The sequence below is a fragment of the Spodoptera frugiperda genome, chromosome 19, assembly GCF_023101765.2.
Source record: "Spodoptera frugiperda isolate SF20-4 chromosome 19, AGI-APGP_CSIRO_Sfru_2.0, whole genome shotgun sequence".
Taxonomy (NCBI): domain Eukaryota; kingdom Metazoa; phylum Arthropoda; class Insecta; order Lepidoptera; family Noctuidae; genus Spodoptera; species Spodoptera frugiperda.
Window position 1 is genome coordinate 3,376,725 of NC_064230.1, and position 17,956 is coordinate 3,394,680.

The window sequence follows — 17,956 nt, forward strand, 5'->3', positions numbered from 1 at the left end:
AGGTCGCAAGTGCGAGGGCAAGGGGTCTCGGGTTCAATTTCCGTCGGGTATAGTAGGCTCTTCTCACATGGAGAAGGTTTGAGCATTAAAAGGCAAAGGCGTGACGCTACATAGATGCTATAAATTTTAATGGGACTAAATCACCTGATGGTAAGCAATCGCCGCCGCCACAACGCAAGCTTTGTTTCACGTTTCCATTATGGTATAAGCAGGTAAACGAACAGACGGATCACCCGATAGTAAGCAATCGCCGTGGACACCCGACACATCAGAGACGTTACAAGTGCGTTGCCGGCCTTTTGGGGGTTAGGAATTTAAGGGTTGGGGAATCGGGGATTGGGAAGGGCGGTAATTAGGCCTCCGGTAACCTTACTTACACATCGAAACCAACGCAAGCGTTGTTTCACATTGGTGTATGAAAAAAAAACAAACATAAATAGTATAAAATTTTATTTTAATAATTGAAACAAATCATTTTTAAACATGCACATTTGTTTATAATAATAATCATATTATTACACAAACTATACTAGAAACTAAACCATACAATTAATACATTTTCCATATTTACAATTTCGATATAAAACTAAGATTTTTAAATCAATAGATACAATGTCACATTTTTTCATGTAACACCCACTTTTCATCATTTATGTCATAAGTCCCATGCAATAGGGGGTGAGTCTATTGCCATATAGGGGGCACAATTCCAGACCCTATGCTATTACTGACAAAATGACAAGCTGAAAAGAAACTCAGTTTCTTACTCGTTCTTCTCTATAGGAATCTACACATTGGAACGAGCAAATAGAGGACTGACCGTACCGCACGCGCCTCAAAGAGCCATCAGACCACCACACGTGGGGTCCAGTAGGGCTGATGTTAGAACCGGAGCTGCGGACTCCCTAGTGGGTTTACCGGGCTCAAGCTCGAAAAGCAGGAGTAGGAACGGGGTGGTTTTAGTCAGTAAGAGTCTGACACTCCCTCTCGCTTCGCCCAAGGCGGGAGAAGTAGGTCATAGGATAATTTACCCACTCAAAAAAAAAAAAAAATGCAGATTGGCACTTTTTGTTGGACGGTCAAAATTGCCTTAATATTGGTCTAATCTTACTATAATATTATAAATGCGAAAATTTGTATGTTTGTTTGTTACGCCTTCACGCAAAAACGGCTGAAGGGATCTTGGTGTTAGGAACAGTGGTAGATTATGGTCTGGAATAACACATAGGCTATTTATCCCACGGGAATGCGGGCGGAATCGCTGGTAGAAGCTAGTTTTAATATTTTCTAGAAATTCGCGATCCAGAAATTGAATAGGTATCGTATCTAAGCTGTGGGTGGGAAAGAGTAGTTCTTCAAAAACAAATCATAAAAAGTTAACGGCGTCATTATCCTCAACCAAAAGTTATCAATTCTGCCGATTGAAACACAAAATTTGGTTTCAATAAATTAAGCTGTGACTCTGCTCTCAACCAATCCAATAAAAATAAGGATGATAATAAGCTACCACGATGCTCAATAACGCGGGAGAATAATGATTTGTTAAAAAAAGTTAAAGTTTTTTGAAGAAACACCCGAAAACTTCAATACAGATATAAGAATTGAAATAATAAAGATGTATAAAATTTGTACTATTATCAATAACATTTATTCGTGGTTACATTTCATCATACATTAACATTTAAATCCTACCAAATAATCTACCTATATGAGCCTTATTTTATACTTTGTTGGTCCAAATGCTATACAGCTAGGCTATTCTGTAATTTTATTATAACTTTCGTGAGAACTAAATTAATTATTATGTTATCGGCTTACTCACGTAACTGTTTGACGAGGAACTCGACTAGTTTCAAGCCATGCTAGAGGCTCATATTCATGAGCAGCATTCTGCGACACACGACGCGACGATTGTCGCAGCGCAACAAGCCAGTACCAGCGCGATAATCGCCGCGTCGTGTGTGTGTCATGACTTGAAACTAGTCGAGTTCCTCGTCAAACAGTTACATGAGTAAGCCGATAACATAATAATTAATATACTGTATTGTCAATTTGAAGCAAGCTCGATCTTGGTCCACCATTTCATTGGTTGTGAGAATCATCTCTACCAATGACGGGTGAGAATGCAATAGAGCTCACTTGAAATGTTTCAAATTGACAATTACAGAGGGCGTAGTACGAGTTTGAGGGAAACGAGAGTGCGTTCGGCACTGTGATTGGCCGGTTCAAATCTATACTATTTGTTTGTTTGTTTGTTTGTTTGAACGCGCTAATCTCCAGAACTACTGGTCCGATTTGAATAATTCTTTTTGTGTTGAATAGTGCATTTATCAAGGAAGGCTATAGGCTATAAAACATCACGCTATGACTAATAGGAGCCAAGCAGAGCGGGTGAAACCGCGCGGAAGTAGCTAGTGAACAATACAATCAAAGCGCCGAATGCGCTCTTGTTTCGATGAAGCAAACTCGTACTGAGGATACAGAATAGCCTAAGAGTTAGTTATCATAACACTTCATATATTAAAAAACAATTGATTCTAATTAGAAAAATACAGTCAGCCAAGTTATTTAGTATGCATTTAAGAGAATAAAGATTAATTAAGTACAGGGACAGTAGCTATTGTTATACTAAATTGTACGCTTTGAGGGGGCGTTGAAGTATTACGTTACGCATTTTGGAGGGAGGGGTGTCTCGTAAAACATTACGATTCGTTACTAGGGTGGTAGAAAGACCCCTTTCTTACAACACAAATATAATATAAATAAAATGCGCAGGTGTTGCGGAGTAAAAATGTCTTGTTTTAAAAAAAAGCAACGTCACGCCTTTTATCCCCGAAGGGGTAGGCAGAGATGCTCAATACGACACGTAATGCCGCTATACAATGTACACCCACCTAGAGGTGAGAGAGAGGTGAGCCTATTGCCATAAACTGGGCACAATTCCAGACTCCGTGCTGTCACTGAGAAATTTTCGAAAAACCGAAAAAGGCCCAGTAATTCTTTGCCCGACCCGGGAATCGAACCCGAGACCCCTTGTCCGGCAGTCGCACTTGCGACCACTCGGCCAACGAGGCAGTCAAAAATGTCTTGTTTTATTTAGTATTATTACTGCAAAGCGAATTAAAAGTGTACCAAGGATAATAACTATAAACATAACATTTTGTAACTTAAAAATGGTCACTTGGATGTTACGTAACGTTTAGAGGGGGAGTGGGGTACATAAAACTTTACGTTGCGTTACAAAGGGGAAAGGGGGTCAACCATCTTCAAAAATTGCGTTACGTTATACTTGTACGCTTTGTAACGAAGCCATATCTTCTGTAACCATTCGTGGACTCAGTAGCCGACCAATGGTTACTGTCTCTGTACTGGATCCATCTATATTTTTTTATTTAAATACTAAATAACTTTGGTATATGATCTTGTAAATTTTTCTACCATGTCATGTTAACTGTCCCATATGTTACAATTTAAGGCACTTATATTGCTTATTATACAATAATTAATATAACTAATTATTATTAATAATGAATAACAATATAAAATCAATGTATGTTAGTAAAATTATCACAGTAATTATTTGAAACCTGGTTTTTAGTACGAACAAAATGATTATTGACAAATATTTATACCCGACATGAAAGAAAGTAAGATTTTGGCGTAGTAGGGGTCGTATTTTCTCAATTTAACTATTATTGTTAATAGGGACGTAATTTTACAATATCATTCTAAATTATATTTCTTATGTTAACTTTCTTCCAAATAGACAATGATTCAGAGGCTCCAGGGCTTCAGGGGCCAAATTACTTGAGAAAAATTCACAAATAATAATTTCTTTTTTTCCGCGTAAAAGTTGGCAGCAATTTAGGATAATTAATGTCATTATAAAGGGCTAAAAGAGCCCAAACATGGGCCCGATATTATAGTAGCGGTAAGTTCCCTCTTTGAGTCTTGAGAGACGATGAGGGAAAGTGGTAATTTTTTCCTCTCGAAAAATAAAAGAATAAAAGGGGCCACAATTTTTTTTAAAGCGGTAGGTTAAGCGTTTTATCTCACGCGAACAGACTAGTGATGAAATAATGAGAAAATACACAATGTGCGAACCTACAACTACAAAATCTTGCCAAATAACGTGCCGGGCGGTATACAGTGCTGCTATTAAAAAAATCGATATTAAAATGGGAATCGAACTAAAGACTCCATATTTAGCTGTTTCGTTAGCTACCACTACTTACAAAAAACATCATAAGTTAGCAAAAATGTCATATATTTTAGCCAATCAGTTAAAAAAATCAAGTGTGGGTGAGCCATTTTTTCATTATCTAACTGATAGCCTAAATTACAATTAATAATTTCATAGATCACTATTTATAATAAACCCTTATATACAAATGCTAAAAGGTAAGCGTCCACAGGCCCGTATCGTACGCATCGCACGCAACGGATTTTAGTTAGTCTTGTATAGAAACTTATACAACTGCGTCCACTGATCCGCATCGTACGGACCGCATCATCGGCAATGTCTACATACGATTTTCTTTTTCTATCACTTTGACTGAATATTAGTTTTACATTGTTCTCACATAGTTGAAGCAATCGAAACAATGTAACCAAGAATTGTATTGTGAATGTGAATCTAATTGAAAAAGAGTAACCTATGAAGTTACTTGCTCGTTCTTCTCCATAGGAATCTACACTTTGGAACGAGCAAATAGAGCAACTAAAGGACTGACCGATACACAGACGTTATTAATATTATTATATTTGCTTTGTCGTTCAAAAGCGCCTTCCTGGTCTATTTGAAATAAATAATGTTCACTTTGACTTTGATGCTGATGACGTCATACGGAATGCGTACGATACGGGCCTGTGGACGCTTACCTATAAGAGTCCAATATAGTCTAAAAATACTATTTATTTATAACATATTATTATTTTGTACCTTATTTATTTAAATGCGACGTGTTATTGACTATAAAAGCACCCTATTGTAAAAACTACTCAAATATTGTTTTTAAGAAGGCAATTATGAGCAATGATTAAAATGTTCTGACGAAAAGATTTTTTTGTTTGTATTTGTGCACAGTAATCTTTAAAACTACTGGGCCAAATATGAAAAGATCTTTCCCTATTATATAGGTTAATTTTATCGAAATTAAACCGTTTTTTGAAACATAAAATATTAACTGTCTACACTCTTTACTGTATACAATTTCATACAATTCTTACAGCGCCATTTTCTCTCTTAAAAAAGTAATAATAAATTTCATTTTGACATATACCTTATTATACTACTCAAAACATAAATTTTTGGTTGCATACATACTACAATTTTGTATAAAAACAATCGTGAGAAATACTACATTAAATAATACATACGTCGCATCGCGCTACTCATGAATTAGAGTCCCGATGTGACTTGAAACTAGTCGAGCTTTCCTCGAAAAGTTTTCGTGAGTACGTAAATTACATAAATATGAAATATCATATAATTTCATTATAATATTGAGGCCACTTGTGAATTGTTGGACAGATAGGTTTCTTTCTTTAGGTAGATTTCTTTTCTTTCTTTCTTTTCTATAGGACCAGCCTTTAAAAAATTAAGCTATTTTAGAAGATGGACATATACCGTATGGGGAGAACTCTTATGACTTAATTTAAACCACATATTTGTTATCATCTTATGTCCGAATACTCAAATGCTACTCAATTTTAAGACGCTCTCAAAACTAGTTCGGTCCCAATCAATTCTTTATAAAATGACAGAGATAGCACGATATTTAAGTACGACTTAAAATTGTGTAGCATTTCAGTATTCGGGCGTTAGCTGTCGATATAAGAAAAATGACAGAAATAGGCCCAGAAGGTAAACGGGTCAAAAATCTTTAAAAATCTCATTACATTCCATATATTTAGGGATGGTTGGTAAAAACGGGTATCAGTTCTATTATTGCGGCTGGTTTGTTTAGTAACATTTAAATATTATATTATTTGTACAAAATTTTATATTAAAATGAGTCTTAAAAATATATTGGGGGGTGAATAGATATTATAGAATGAGTTCATAATATACAGGGGATCCGATACCGGGAAGCAAATCCGAGACCCCTTATCCGGCAGTCGCACTTGCGACCACTCGACCAACGAGGCAGTCATAGGAAATATATTTTAATATATTACTTTTTTCACACGAACCCACAGGATTAACTTAGTTCACTATATAACTATTCACCCTACACTTGCTTAAATTAAACATTTGAACTACAGTTCCCACAGTTTTTAACTTGAGCTTCTAGTTGAGCCAATCTTTTCTGCAGATGCAATATCGTTGCATCTTTCTGTTTCAATTGCATTTTTAGCGTACTTATTGAGTCTTCCAGGGCTCCATAAACAGCTTGGACTTCGGGCTGATAAGAAAAGACTTGAGGAGGCTCATCTAAGCAGAAAAACTCTCTTACAACGGGATGATTTGGCAGCTTCATCAGAATAGCATTGACAAAAATCTGCAATCCTCTCACTCTATCCTCCAGAAAAGCCGGTTCAAAGTTATCCCGAAACCATCTTTTGCCAGGCAATGGCAAATTCAAATTTGGTTGTTCAGCCTTTATCCTTGAATATAATCTGACAAAATCTGTATACCGTCTGAACACGAGCCAACTTTGGTCAGAATTATCATCTTCGACTTTCAATTTGTAAATCGTGAATCGAGCTCTTTCCTCCATAATCTCATAGCCTACTATAGGTATCTGTAGGGACTCAAATTTTTTAATATCCTCTCGATGTAGACTCAGATCTATGTTGCTAATGCTGCTTTGCAAAGACCTGAAGTCTCTGTACCCTTCATTTAAGTTTCCAGTACTTTTATAGTGGTTACGGGTTTGTAAGTTCCTTTGGCGCGGACCCATTTCGTTGTCCGATATCGCAGTTTCTTTATAATGCTTTTTGTATACTTTTGTCAGTCGTTTTACAGGGACGCTCGTATCGTCACTGGATGTGGACGAAACTTCGTTGTTCATCCCATCCCGATTGTTATTAGGGTTTTGTACTAGGTCCATTTTGTACTGCCGTTTTTAATCCTGTAAATAAATAAATATGGGGTTAATTTTGCATGACTTTGAGATTCGTGTTCCTGAGACAGATGGGGCCCAACAGGAGAGAGGACCGGCCGGGGCTGTGGGAAACCTTGCGGGTTATCGCCTTATCGGGTTCTCGGCTTGAAGCAGGAGTAGGAACAAAATGGTTTTAGTCTCTCGTGTAACCCAAGGGGGGAGAAGTAATTGGCTGGCTATCCTACCTAAAAAAAAGTGACGGTTGAATATTAATTAGGATTCATCTGACAGATGAATCTATAACGGGTGATAGAAAAGCCTACTACATATTTAAACGAGAGCGGGTACCAGCGCGCTCTGAAAAACTTGAACGTTTCTCCACGCTTATGGTAAACCCCTTTAATGTAGAGGAGGGACCATTTGGACTCAAATGTGTGAGCCTTATTTACTTTAATAATTCTTTATGTTAATAATTCGACTTATAAATATTCAAAACATATAAAAAAGACATTAAATTTAAATATATTCTAATTATATTAGAGATACTTTACAGTAATTAATTAATTACAACTATTTTAAAAACACTTTCTTCCGAAACGAGAGCGTCCTACTTTGAAACAATAAAAAGTAAAAAAAAATGTTTTGTTTTAACTTTCTACACGAAAGTGTATTATAATTGTACGTTGCTAATTTAAAAATCTAAATACTGAAATATTGCACATATAGAGTTAGAGTGCACAGTTGTCGCGGTGGCTGGGCAACTGTCGCGGGTTTAATTCCCGCAAGGGGCAACTCTTTGTGTGAACTACAAATTGTAGTTTCGGGTCTGGGTGTCATGTGTATCTGAATTTGTATGTTTGTAAACGCTCCCACGACACAGAAGAAAATTTTAGTGTGGGGTAAGAGACAGATTCATTCTGACTAAGCACCACCTCGTTCTTACTTCAGTTTTGAACCGGAGCCCCAGAAACGCTTTAGACCGTCCGCAGCTCCGAATCCTACCTACAGACCCTTTCTTTTTGATGACGGGTGGAACTTTTAAAATACTCCTAGGTTTTTGGAGATAAAAAAACTAGGGAGTGTGGGAATTTTACTTTACTAAAACCACCCTGGTGGCTACCCTCAACACCTGTAAGGGGCATCGAGTCCTCTAAATAAGTAGACCCGCTCCGGAGCCCCCACGACGGTGCAACGCCTGTTCCGACACATACCTACCTACAGACCTATGTACATAAACATACTTTATACTAATCAAAACAATATTATTATTAGCAATAATTTGACCTGACATTAGATAGCATATAAATGTCAGCAGTTGCTAACGAGTAGGTATTTTATATGTTAATGTATGTAAACAAACTTGTTTTGATCATTACAAACAGGTTCCTTATTAGATAACATTCTAGAATCTATACAAAAATAGGTGGTTACTAATAAGAATCCGGAGCTGCGGACTACCTAGCGGATTACCGGGGCTCCGGCTCGAAAAGCAGGAGTAGGAACGGGGTGGTTTTTAATCAGTAAAAGTCTGACACGCCCTCTCGCTACACCCTAGGCGGGAGAAGTCATTGGATGATTCCTCCGCCCCTAAGCTATCTATAATATAAAAGTAAGTTGGTTTTCCTTCCTGACTCTATAACTCCAGAACGCACGAACGGATTTCCATGTAGGAACGAAACCATACCGCTGGGTCCGTGAGGTTTATAGCAAAGAATTAAGGAAAATTTAAGAGAAAAGCAGGAAAACAGGTAAAATTATGGGTGGCGAAACGGATTTCGCCGAGTTTACTAGTTAACTATATTATAATAATTAAAACTAGGTCATGCGTATAGTGACGTTAAAGTGTCAAGAAACTCAAAAATAAAATATAAGTACAATGCTAGCTTGTACAAGCAGGTTACCGGAGCTTTAACCCTGGTTAAAGCCCGGGTCGGGGCGCGACGTGTTCCGTTTGCGTTTCATAGACCCATCAGACCACTACAGATGGGGACCGTTAGGGCTGCCGCCAACCCAATACTGCGAACTGCCTAGCGGGTTAAAAGCAGTAGTAGGAACAGGTTGGTTTTTAGTCAGTTAGAGTCTGACACTCCATCTCGCCTCGCCCAAGGCGGGAGAAGTTATTGCATGATTTTCCCTGGAAGCTTAGAACTAGTCGAACGGACTCGGCTAAGCTGTTTTTTATATGGAAAGATGCGTGCTATGGATGGTGCACCTGCTATCGATACATCGTATACTCGAGCTGTGCATCTTTCTTGCACAGCTACATAGCTTAGTATCAGCGGAAACGGTCACATAGTTGCACAGCACATCTCTGGTGGAAAAGGGTACTTTTAAGATTCATAGATGGCTTGAATAGGTACATTACTTTGTAATGTACACATATAACAGACATTACGGAATTTGCCATTATACCTATATTGTGTTTACGCAAACGATAAACTATAATATATATTATAGGCAGTCCATTTTTATTTTATTGTTATAGTTTCACATAAACAATGTTAAGAATGATAAAATTGCAAAAAAATATGTACATAAACTCACTACATTACTTCTAGGTAAAGCAATAACTATTTATTTATTTATTATTTTATGTACACAAAGAACAACTGATAATATATAAAATTTAAGTATGTACATTATATTTTGTAATTGTTATTGACTGTTTCATTTATATTATAAATGGGAAAATGTATTTTTTTACGCTTTCTTCACATCACAACGGAGCAAGTTTATGACATGATAATTTGTGTGAAATTAATTGGGGGGCTGGAGAGTGACATAGGCTACATTTTGTCTCTTTTTAAAAAGGGGTTAGCCCCTACTTTCCTAAAATAGGGGGTGGAAGTTAGTATCGAACATTCCTTAATTCTCAAGATAGAAAGCTAAAAATTGGTATTTGGTTACTAGCAAAAAATCATGCATATTTTTTTTGCTTTCTCTCAAGTCTCAACCCCTTAATAAACTGCGAGCAAATCCAGGGACAGACAGCTAGTTTTCTATACTTTATTGGCACAGGTGTATCATACAAGATTTCTTTGTAATTTCAAAGCACTGATAACACCATTGTATAATATAGAAGTGTAATTAAATGAAAAGACGTTTATTCAGAACATTATAACCCAAACAGGTGGGCAAAGGCACATTACGTCAAGTAATGCCCCTATACAATGTACACCCACTTTTCACCATTTGTGTTATAAGTCCCATGTAATAGAGGGTGAGCCTGCCATATACTGGGCACATTTCCAGACTCTGTGCGACTACTGAGAAATTTTCTCTTCTCAATTTTATTTTTAGAAAAATGCGCAGTAATGTTTTGCCTACGAATCGAAACCTAGACCCCCTTGTCTCAAAGGTATCAAGACTGCCTCGACCAACAACGCAGTCTTGGCGATTAAAAACTCCTACTTGGATATTATAAGCAAACAGATTTAACTAAATAATTCTTATTTCAATCTCATAAACAGAATAATCCAACAGGTATTTTTAAAAAGAACCATAAACAATCGCCCCAAAAAAGTTTGCGACCAACTTCGTAAACTTGTATACAAGTTTAAAAAAAGAAACTGGTATTTGCAAAATAGGCTATAAAGATGAAAACTAGATCGCCTAAATACAACAGAGATTAGTCATCGCGGGTACCAGGCTAACAGAAATGATTAGGAGACAACCTTCAAGCCAATTAGAATACAAAGCAACTTACTAATAATACGTGATTCCAATCCTTCACTACCACAATGTCGTCGTAAAATTCTCACTAAACCATAACTCGTCGCACAAAAAACATCGTTCCGTTAATAAAATTGAGCAACCATTAACCGTATCACTTTCTTGAAACTTTGTTTTGCAAAAATGAGCGTTAAAAACAACAATTTTATTAAAAATACAACGACGTTGCTGTATATTGAGTATCGTAAAATTACTAATTTGACAGTTGACGTAAATGTTGTAAACTTTTTGTTCTCGTTCTCGTTCAAAAGTTCTCTGTTGGCATATGAATGGAGGGAAATGAATATTCATCTTTTGTATTGCTATTTCGTTTATTTGTTGGGTCTAAAGAAGGATGTACATAGTAATGCTATAAATTATGCAATTTCTACGGGAAGGTCTGGAACGCAGCAAGTAAATTTTTATTCTTTACACGCAGTTGTTTTTAACTGAGGTTTAAAATAATAATTTCGAAAATTACTAATCTACAGATTTTGAAACAATACAGTGTTACAAAATAAACCAAATATTATATATCAAAAAAGCTGTATTTTTATATATTAACTAAAATTATTGATTTTGATGTCTTCGTAAAGATATTTTTTGTTCCACTACGTCTAATGAATAACGGAACGACGTACAACTTTCATTCATTCTTTGCAGTATTTATTTTGATTTCTGTCTGACATTTTGATAATAAAATTTTGTTCCCGTTCTGTTTATTTTCTTGTGGGACTGGGCCCAAACAAGGAATATAATAAGTATAGGTTCCAAATGGAGAAGAGTAGCACAACAGTGGAAGCTACTGGAGGAGACCTTTGCCATCAGTCACACTGAGCTGAGAGATATCTTATAACAAATTGAATAGTCTCTAAAGATTAATTCTCTCACCCAGTTCAAAAGGCTTGATAAATAAATAAAAAGTTAACTTGTAAGTGTGTGTTTGTGTAGCGAAATCTTGTAACTGAATTTTGAAGCAGATATCTTCAACCGATTGAGTTGAAATTTTGTATACACATTAAGTTTGCATGACCATAAGTGCTTAGCTGACTGCACGGTTGGCATAGGGGCTGGACAACTGGCTGCCGTACAACTAACAGCGGGTCCGATTCTTACATGGAGCAATTCTTTATGTTATCCACAAATTGTTGCTTTGGGTCTGGGTGGTACCCATGGGTGGCACCCATACACAGGAGAAAATCCTAGTGTGGGGCAATGTTTCAAAAAACAATTATGGGGCGAAAATCATCCAATGACTTTTCCCGCCTTAGGCTAAGCCAGAGAGAGTGTCAGACTCTTACTGACTAAAAACCATCCTGTTCCTACTCTTGCTTTTCGAGCCGGAGCCCCGGTAAACCCGCTAGGTAGTATGCAGCAAATTATAGCTACCTACAATCAGGTCTGAATTTCCAATATCATCTTTACAGAGCCTGATCAGATAGCAAGTGAAAAAACAATGGATTCGCCGATGTTATTCTGTATTTCTTGTCTTTCAAGAGAAGTTCCATACATACGTCTATCTACATGTTCCCATGCAGACTTTTTAAACTCTTTTGGGGAACTTAAGGTAAGTGAAATGCTGTTTACATTGCAACTTGTTACTTTCGCGCGGTTGCACCCTTTCTGCTCGGCTCCTATTGATGATCGCATGATATTTTATAGCCTACTAGCGACCCTCCCAGGCTTAGCATGGGTGCAGTGGTATATTATGCATGTTATTATACATATAAACCTTCCTCTTTAATCACTCTATCTATTAAAAAAAACCGCATCAAAATCCGTTGCATAGTTTTAAAGATTTAAGCATGGTCTCATATCAAAGTTTAGTTGCATGATCGCATATATGGCTACCAAGCAAGAGGTTTCGGGTTCGATTCCCTGGTCTGGCAAAGTAATATTATAGTACTTAGCATTTTTTTACTATAAGTTTTAACAATTAAATATTTTTTATTTTCAGATAGAATCAAGTAATCAAGTGGTATGCTACACTTGTCATAATGTGTTGAAGAAAATTAAATTGTTTACCTTACAAGTAAAAAATAGCTTCAATATCATTTCTGAGGTAAGTTGGGGTAAGCAGGATTGTATACTAATATGTTAATAACTAGATATTCTGGCGTGGTGTCACCCGTTCTGCTCGGCTCCTATTGATCGTAGTGTATAGTCTATACTATAGACTCTATAGGCTTCTATATAGCTGCTTTATAGCCCTTCTCAATAAATGGACTATCCAAAACATAAAGAATTATTAAATTCAAACCAGTAGTTCTGGCAGATAAGCACATTCAAACAAACAAACTCTATCAGTTGTTTTATATTATATTATATTAAAGTATGGAAGTGTAAATTATAACGAGATGTGTATCCAACGACTCTTCTGAGAGGGGGGTCATGCCCAATGGCGAGTGACTGAATACTGACTAAAAATCAACCCGTTCCTACCCCCCACTATTCGATCCCCGACGTCCGGAGTGTCTCCTGGGGCGGCTAGGGCGTGAGGACCCCATCTGTGGTGGTCTAATAGCTCTTTGGCACGTGTATGTACCCCCTACCTCACCATTCAACAAATAAAAAGCATGATATTATATTTGATAATAACTATTATAAATCTTCTGTTTCAGGAAAGCAACATTCAAATCAGTCCCCAACAAAACAGGAATCTACGAATACATAGACAAGAAAATATAAACATACCACAGACAAGTGTTCCCATAGATATAAACCAAACCATAGACAGTAAAGAGGTCACAAATGATACAGAAATGAGTTTCAAACGAAAAAATTATGACAGAAAAATTAAGAATATTGGGAAAGCATTAAAAATAATAAACAGCAATCAGAATAATGCATGTATTAATTTGTTAGCTACATCTTTAAATAGTCTATCTAGTAGTTTAATTAATAAAAATGTGGATTTTAATAATTTCCCTATTTTAAATGCTATTAATAAAGTAAGTCAAAGTGTAGGACATATTTCTGAAGCTACTGACACAAGTAATATTTTACAAGAAGCGATGGTAAAAGGTAATTTAGAAGCTAATTTTGGTATAAGAGAAGAAGAATTGAGTTTAGACAAAAAAGAGAAAGACATAGAAGTTCCTAGTAAGATTAGGAAGATGGATAAGCCAAATAAAAATGGTGAGTTGGTTTTTTTATGGTATAAGCCGGTAAACGAGCAGATGGATCACCTGTTGGTAAGCAATCGGTGCTGACCATAGATATCTGAAACTCCTGAGACGTTTACTGGGGGGCGTTGTTAAGGAATCGGGGATTGGGAAGATTGGAAAGGGAGGTAATTGGGCCTCCGGTAACCTCACTCACACAACGCAAGCGTCGTTTCACGTCGGTTTTCTCTGAGGCCGTGGTATCACTCCGGTCGAGCCGTAAGCATGGCTCCAAAAACGGCCCGGCCCTATAATATTATAAGTAAAAAGGTGTAGATAGGTTATAAGCGCTCAGAAAGTGGCACATTAAAATGTGGACAATTGGCAATGTGCTTGTATAATATAGTATGTAGGTAATCTTCAAACACAACACTACCTCCGATTAAAGCTGTGGATGCTTTTAAAGGTACGCGTCCACAGGCCTGCATCAGTACGCATCGCATGTAGGCATTGCCGATGATGCGGTCCGTACGATGCGGATCAGTGGACGCAGTTGTATGAGTTTCTATACAAGACAAACTAAAATCCGTTGCTTGCGATGCGTACGATGCGGGCCTGTGGACGCTTACCTTAAAGCTCTTCATACATATAATAACAGAAATTATGTTTTTTCTTTTCAGTTCTGAAATCTTCAATCCAATCCCGAATAAATACTATAAGGTTATCCAAAGAAGAATTGATGGCAGAAAGATCAAAATTAGCTTCCAGTCAACCATATCTGAAGGCACCGTATAAATGTGACACATGTGTACTGGGATTCAATTATGAAGAGAATTTAGAAGATCATATTAAAAGGAAACATTGTTATGTAAGTTAATTACTATTTTCTAGTAGCAGAGATAGATAGGGTGAGAAGGAGACAGGGAGAGAGATAGATAAAGACTAAGAGAGAGAAAGAGAGTGAGAGAGAGAGAGAGAGATTAAAGATAGAGAGGGAAGAGAGAGAGATTAAAGATAGAGAGGGGGAGAGAGAGAGATTAAAGATAGAGATAGAGGGGGAGAGAGTGTGAGAGAGAAAGAGACTTTCGAAAAGCTGTAAAAAGCCCTATAATACTTTTACCTAGGTCCGGAAGAGAGACCACTTTACTTGGTAATCACAATGAGGATTTTTAAGGTATTTCCTTACTGTAGTATTATAATATTTTGTTATTTTTTTCAGAAAGAAATCTCAATCAAATGTGATGTATGTCAACAGTATTTCAATCCAGGATCTAATTACAATGATCACATAGCTTATCATTATACCAGGTAATAATATTATCACACCTCCCAATTCCTTCCTCCTTAATCCCCCAATCCCCAATGCGCCTCGCTGCAGCTGATCAAACGAAAGCACGCGCACGCGTAAATTTTATTGTTTTGTTATTGCGATAAAAATAAAACTAATGAGTATACAAAAAAGTTTCTTTGGGAAAGTTGTTTGTAATCATGAGTACAATCACGTGTTTAAATATCGTTCACTAATTACCAGTCACCCTATATTTGTACAGTGTCTTTAATATTTTATTTTTAGATATGAATGTACAATCTGCGGCCGTAGATTCCCCTCTGAAGATCAAGCTATATTCCATTATAGAAGGAACCATATAAAGGCTACAAAATACAGTTGTTTACATTGTTCCTATAATATGACGTAAGTAAAGTACATTTGATCTTCAAAACTGCCTCATTAGTCGAGTGGTTGCAATTGCGACTGCGGGGGCAAGGGGTCACGGGTTCGATTCCCGAGTCAGGCAAAGTATTTCTGGGCGTTTTTCGGTACTTCGAAAAATTTCTCAGTAGTGGCGCGGAGTCTGTAATTATGCCCTGTATATGGCAATATACGATTTTTGGAAGTGTCAGAGAGCCATGCTTCGATTGGGCCATCTCGACCGCAGTGATACCACGGCCGATCAGGAAGCTGAATTCTGCCGAAGCATGGCTCTCCATGCTACCACACTTAATGTATGTATTTTTACAATAATATTTTGTTTACAGATCGTACCGTCATATAAAATTGGCATCAGCAGTGAAACAAACTAATAAATGCAAGATTTATAAATGTCTGCGCTGTAAAAAGGTAAGATTAGTTTGCAAGTTGTAGCCTTTTTCACCAACCACTTAAGAGCGAGGGCACACGATGTAACGTTGTTATGTCGCAGCGCCGCAGCAGCGTTGGACAGTCTGTTAATGAAAGTTTCCTTGTGACGCAAAACAACTGAGCGTTGCCGCTCCGACGTCGCAACGCATTCCCCCTCGGCCCCCGCCTCGTCTTGTCGGTTATTTCTATGTAAGACAACGCAACGACACCGCTACCGTTTTCTTAGGGAACTTTACTCACTGTGCCCTAAACAACCAATCAAAGCGCCTTCGATTACTTTAAGCCGGGTCCAGACGGGTGTAACGTGTAATGTAATCCACCGTGTAATGTAACACGAATTCTACGTGTGGACGGCAGTACGAGCATTACATGTAACGCTCGCGCGGCGCTCGGGGTTGATCCATCGGCTGTCGGTTTTTCACGCGAACACAAAGACGCAACTGAGTGGCACACAGCTTTTGAAATATTTTCGCGTTTACGTATCGTACGCATTCTGCATGTATAGCCGGGTCCAGACGAGTGTAACGTGTAATGTAAGATTACGTGTAATTTAGCATCAACAGTGTGGACGGCACACGAACTCAAAGCGAATTGTGAACGCGAAAATATTTCAAAAGCTGTGTGCCACTCAGTTGCGTCTTTGTGTTCGCGCGAAAAACCGACAGCCGGTGGATCAACCCCGAGCGCCGCGCGAGCGTTACATGTAATGCTCGTACTGCCGTCCACACGTAGAATTCGTGTTACATTACACGGTGGATTACATTACACGTTACACTCGTCTGGACCCGGCTTTACACTCGTCTGGACCCGGCTTGACTGATCCTAAAATCCGATGCGTGCGATGCGTATGATGCGGGCCTGTGGACGCGTACCTAAAAATGTCGTTATCGTTAAGTGTCACCTATCTTAGCTTGGGGGTTCCTTAAAATATAAAAGAGAATTCTAAACAATAATAATATTTCTATTTTGTATTACAGACTTGGAAAAACGTGGAACAAAATTTGGTGGAGAACGTCTTAGAAGCAGATGGCGCCACTGTAGAATAAGGCTGATTTAGTTACCCATGTAAAGAAACGTAACGTCACGCCTTTTATCCCCGAAGGGGTAGGCAGAGGTGCAGATTACGGCACGTAATGCCACTGTATAATGTAATAGGGGATGAGCCTATTGCCGTACACTGGGCGCATTTCCAGACTGCGCGCTACTACCTACTTTTTTGTTTTTCGAAAATTTCTCAGTAGTAGCACGGAGTCTGGAATTGTGCTCAGTATATGGCAATAGGCTCAGCCCCTATTACATGGGACTTATAACACAAATAGTGAAAAGTGGGTGTACATTGTACCTATGTAAAGTTTCCTTTTAAATACAATATAATAATATGTAAAAACATTACCTATATTGTTTTATTTACATCAAGATCCTGACAGTCCACTGCTGGACTATGAGCCTCCTCTACTAAATATGGGTTTGCCAGTATCTCCACACTTGGCAGTCGGGTTAGAGATTGGAGATCGCAGTTTGAAAGGTTCAAATTTATCAGAGGGTGCTGCTGCCCGGTCTCTGTGAAATGTGTAGTCCCTTAAAGGTCGAAACGACGCATTCCGTATGACGTCATCAGTACGCATCGCATGTAGGCATTGCCGATGATGCGGTCCGTACGATGCGGATCAGTGGACGCAGTTGTATGAGTTTCTATACAAGACAAACTAAAATCCGTTGCATGCGATGCGTACGATGCGGGCCTGTGGACGCTTACCTTAAATGTAACAAACACTTCTGAAAACCGACAAACTGAGAACCTTCATTTTATTTGAAGTCGCCGATTGTCTTGTGGTTCGATGATGGAAAGGACTAGGGGGAATCAAGCTTTGACTGCACGGTTGGCGCGGTAGCTGGGCAACTGGCTGCCGTGCAATGTGTAGCGGGTTCGATTCCCGCACGGAGCAACTCTT

At 38.0% G+C, this 17,956-nt stretch overlaps 2 protein-coding genes across 2 annotated transcripts; one reads left to right on the top strand and one right to left on the bottom strand.

Moving 5' to 3' along the window:
* Positions 1–435: 435 nt before the first annotated feature.
* On the bottom strand, positions 436–11,007 carry LOC118281003 (sorting nexin-16). Its single transcript, XM_035601423.2, has 2 exons — positions 10,756–11,007; positions 436–7,076 (listed from the first exon to the last, which is right to left on the bottom strand). Exon 2 carries the CDS (start codon positions 7,053–7,055, stop codon positions 6,249–6,251), a length of 807 nt encoding a protein of 268 aa, XP_035457316.2. The 5' UTR covers positions 7,056–7,076; positions 10,756–11,007; the 3' UTR covers positions 436–6,248.
* A 427-nt stretch (positions 11,008–11,434) lies between these two features.
* Positions 11,435–17,363, top strand: LOC118281138 (uncharacterized). The gene is made up of 9 exons (XM_050700958.1): positions 11,435–11,691; positions 12,188–12,327; positions 12,718–12,822; positions 13,382–13,898; positions 14,545–14,732; positions 15,084–15,172; positions 15,438–15,557; positions 15,902–15,983; positions 16,982–17,363. The coding sequence occupies exons 2-9, from the start codon at positions 12,217–12,219 to the stop codon at positions 17,048–17,050; spliced, it is 1,281 nt and encodes a 426-aa protein (XP_050556915.1). The 5' UTR covers positions 11,435–11,691; positions 12,188–12,216; the 3' UTR covers positions 17,051–17,363.
* The last annotated feature ends 593 nt before the right edge of the window (positions 17,364–17,956 follow it).

Bases quoted from the DNA above. Each gene is read 5' to 3' on its own strand.
- LOC118281003 (XM_035601423.2), bottom strand. From the start codon at position 7,055: ATGGACCTAGTACAAAACCCTAATAACAATCGGGATGGGATGAACAAC.
- LOC118281138 (XM_050700958.1), top strand. From the start codon at position 12,217: ATGGATTCGCCGATGTTATTCTGTATTTCTTGTCTTTCAAGAGAAGTT. The intron at 12,328-12,717 runs GTAAGTGAAATG...TTTTATTTTCAG, and splicing joins ACTCTTTTGGGGAACTTAAG to ATAGAATCAAGTAATCAAGT. The intron at 13,899-14,544 runs GTGAGTTGGTTT...TTTTCTTTTCAG, and splicing joins GGATAAGCCAAATAAAAATG to TTCTGAAATCTTCAATCCAA.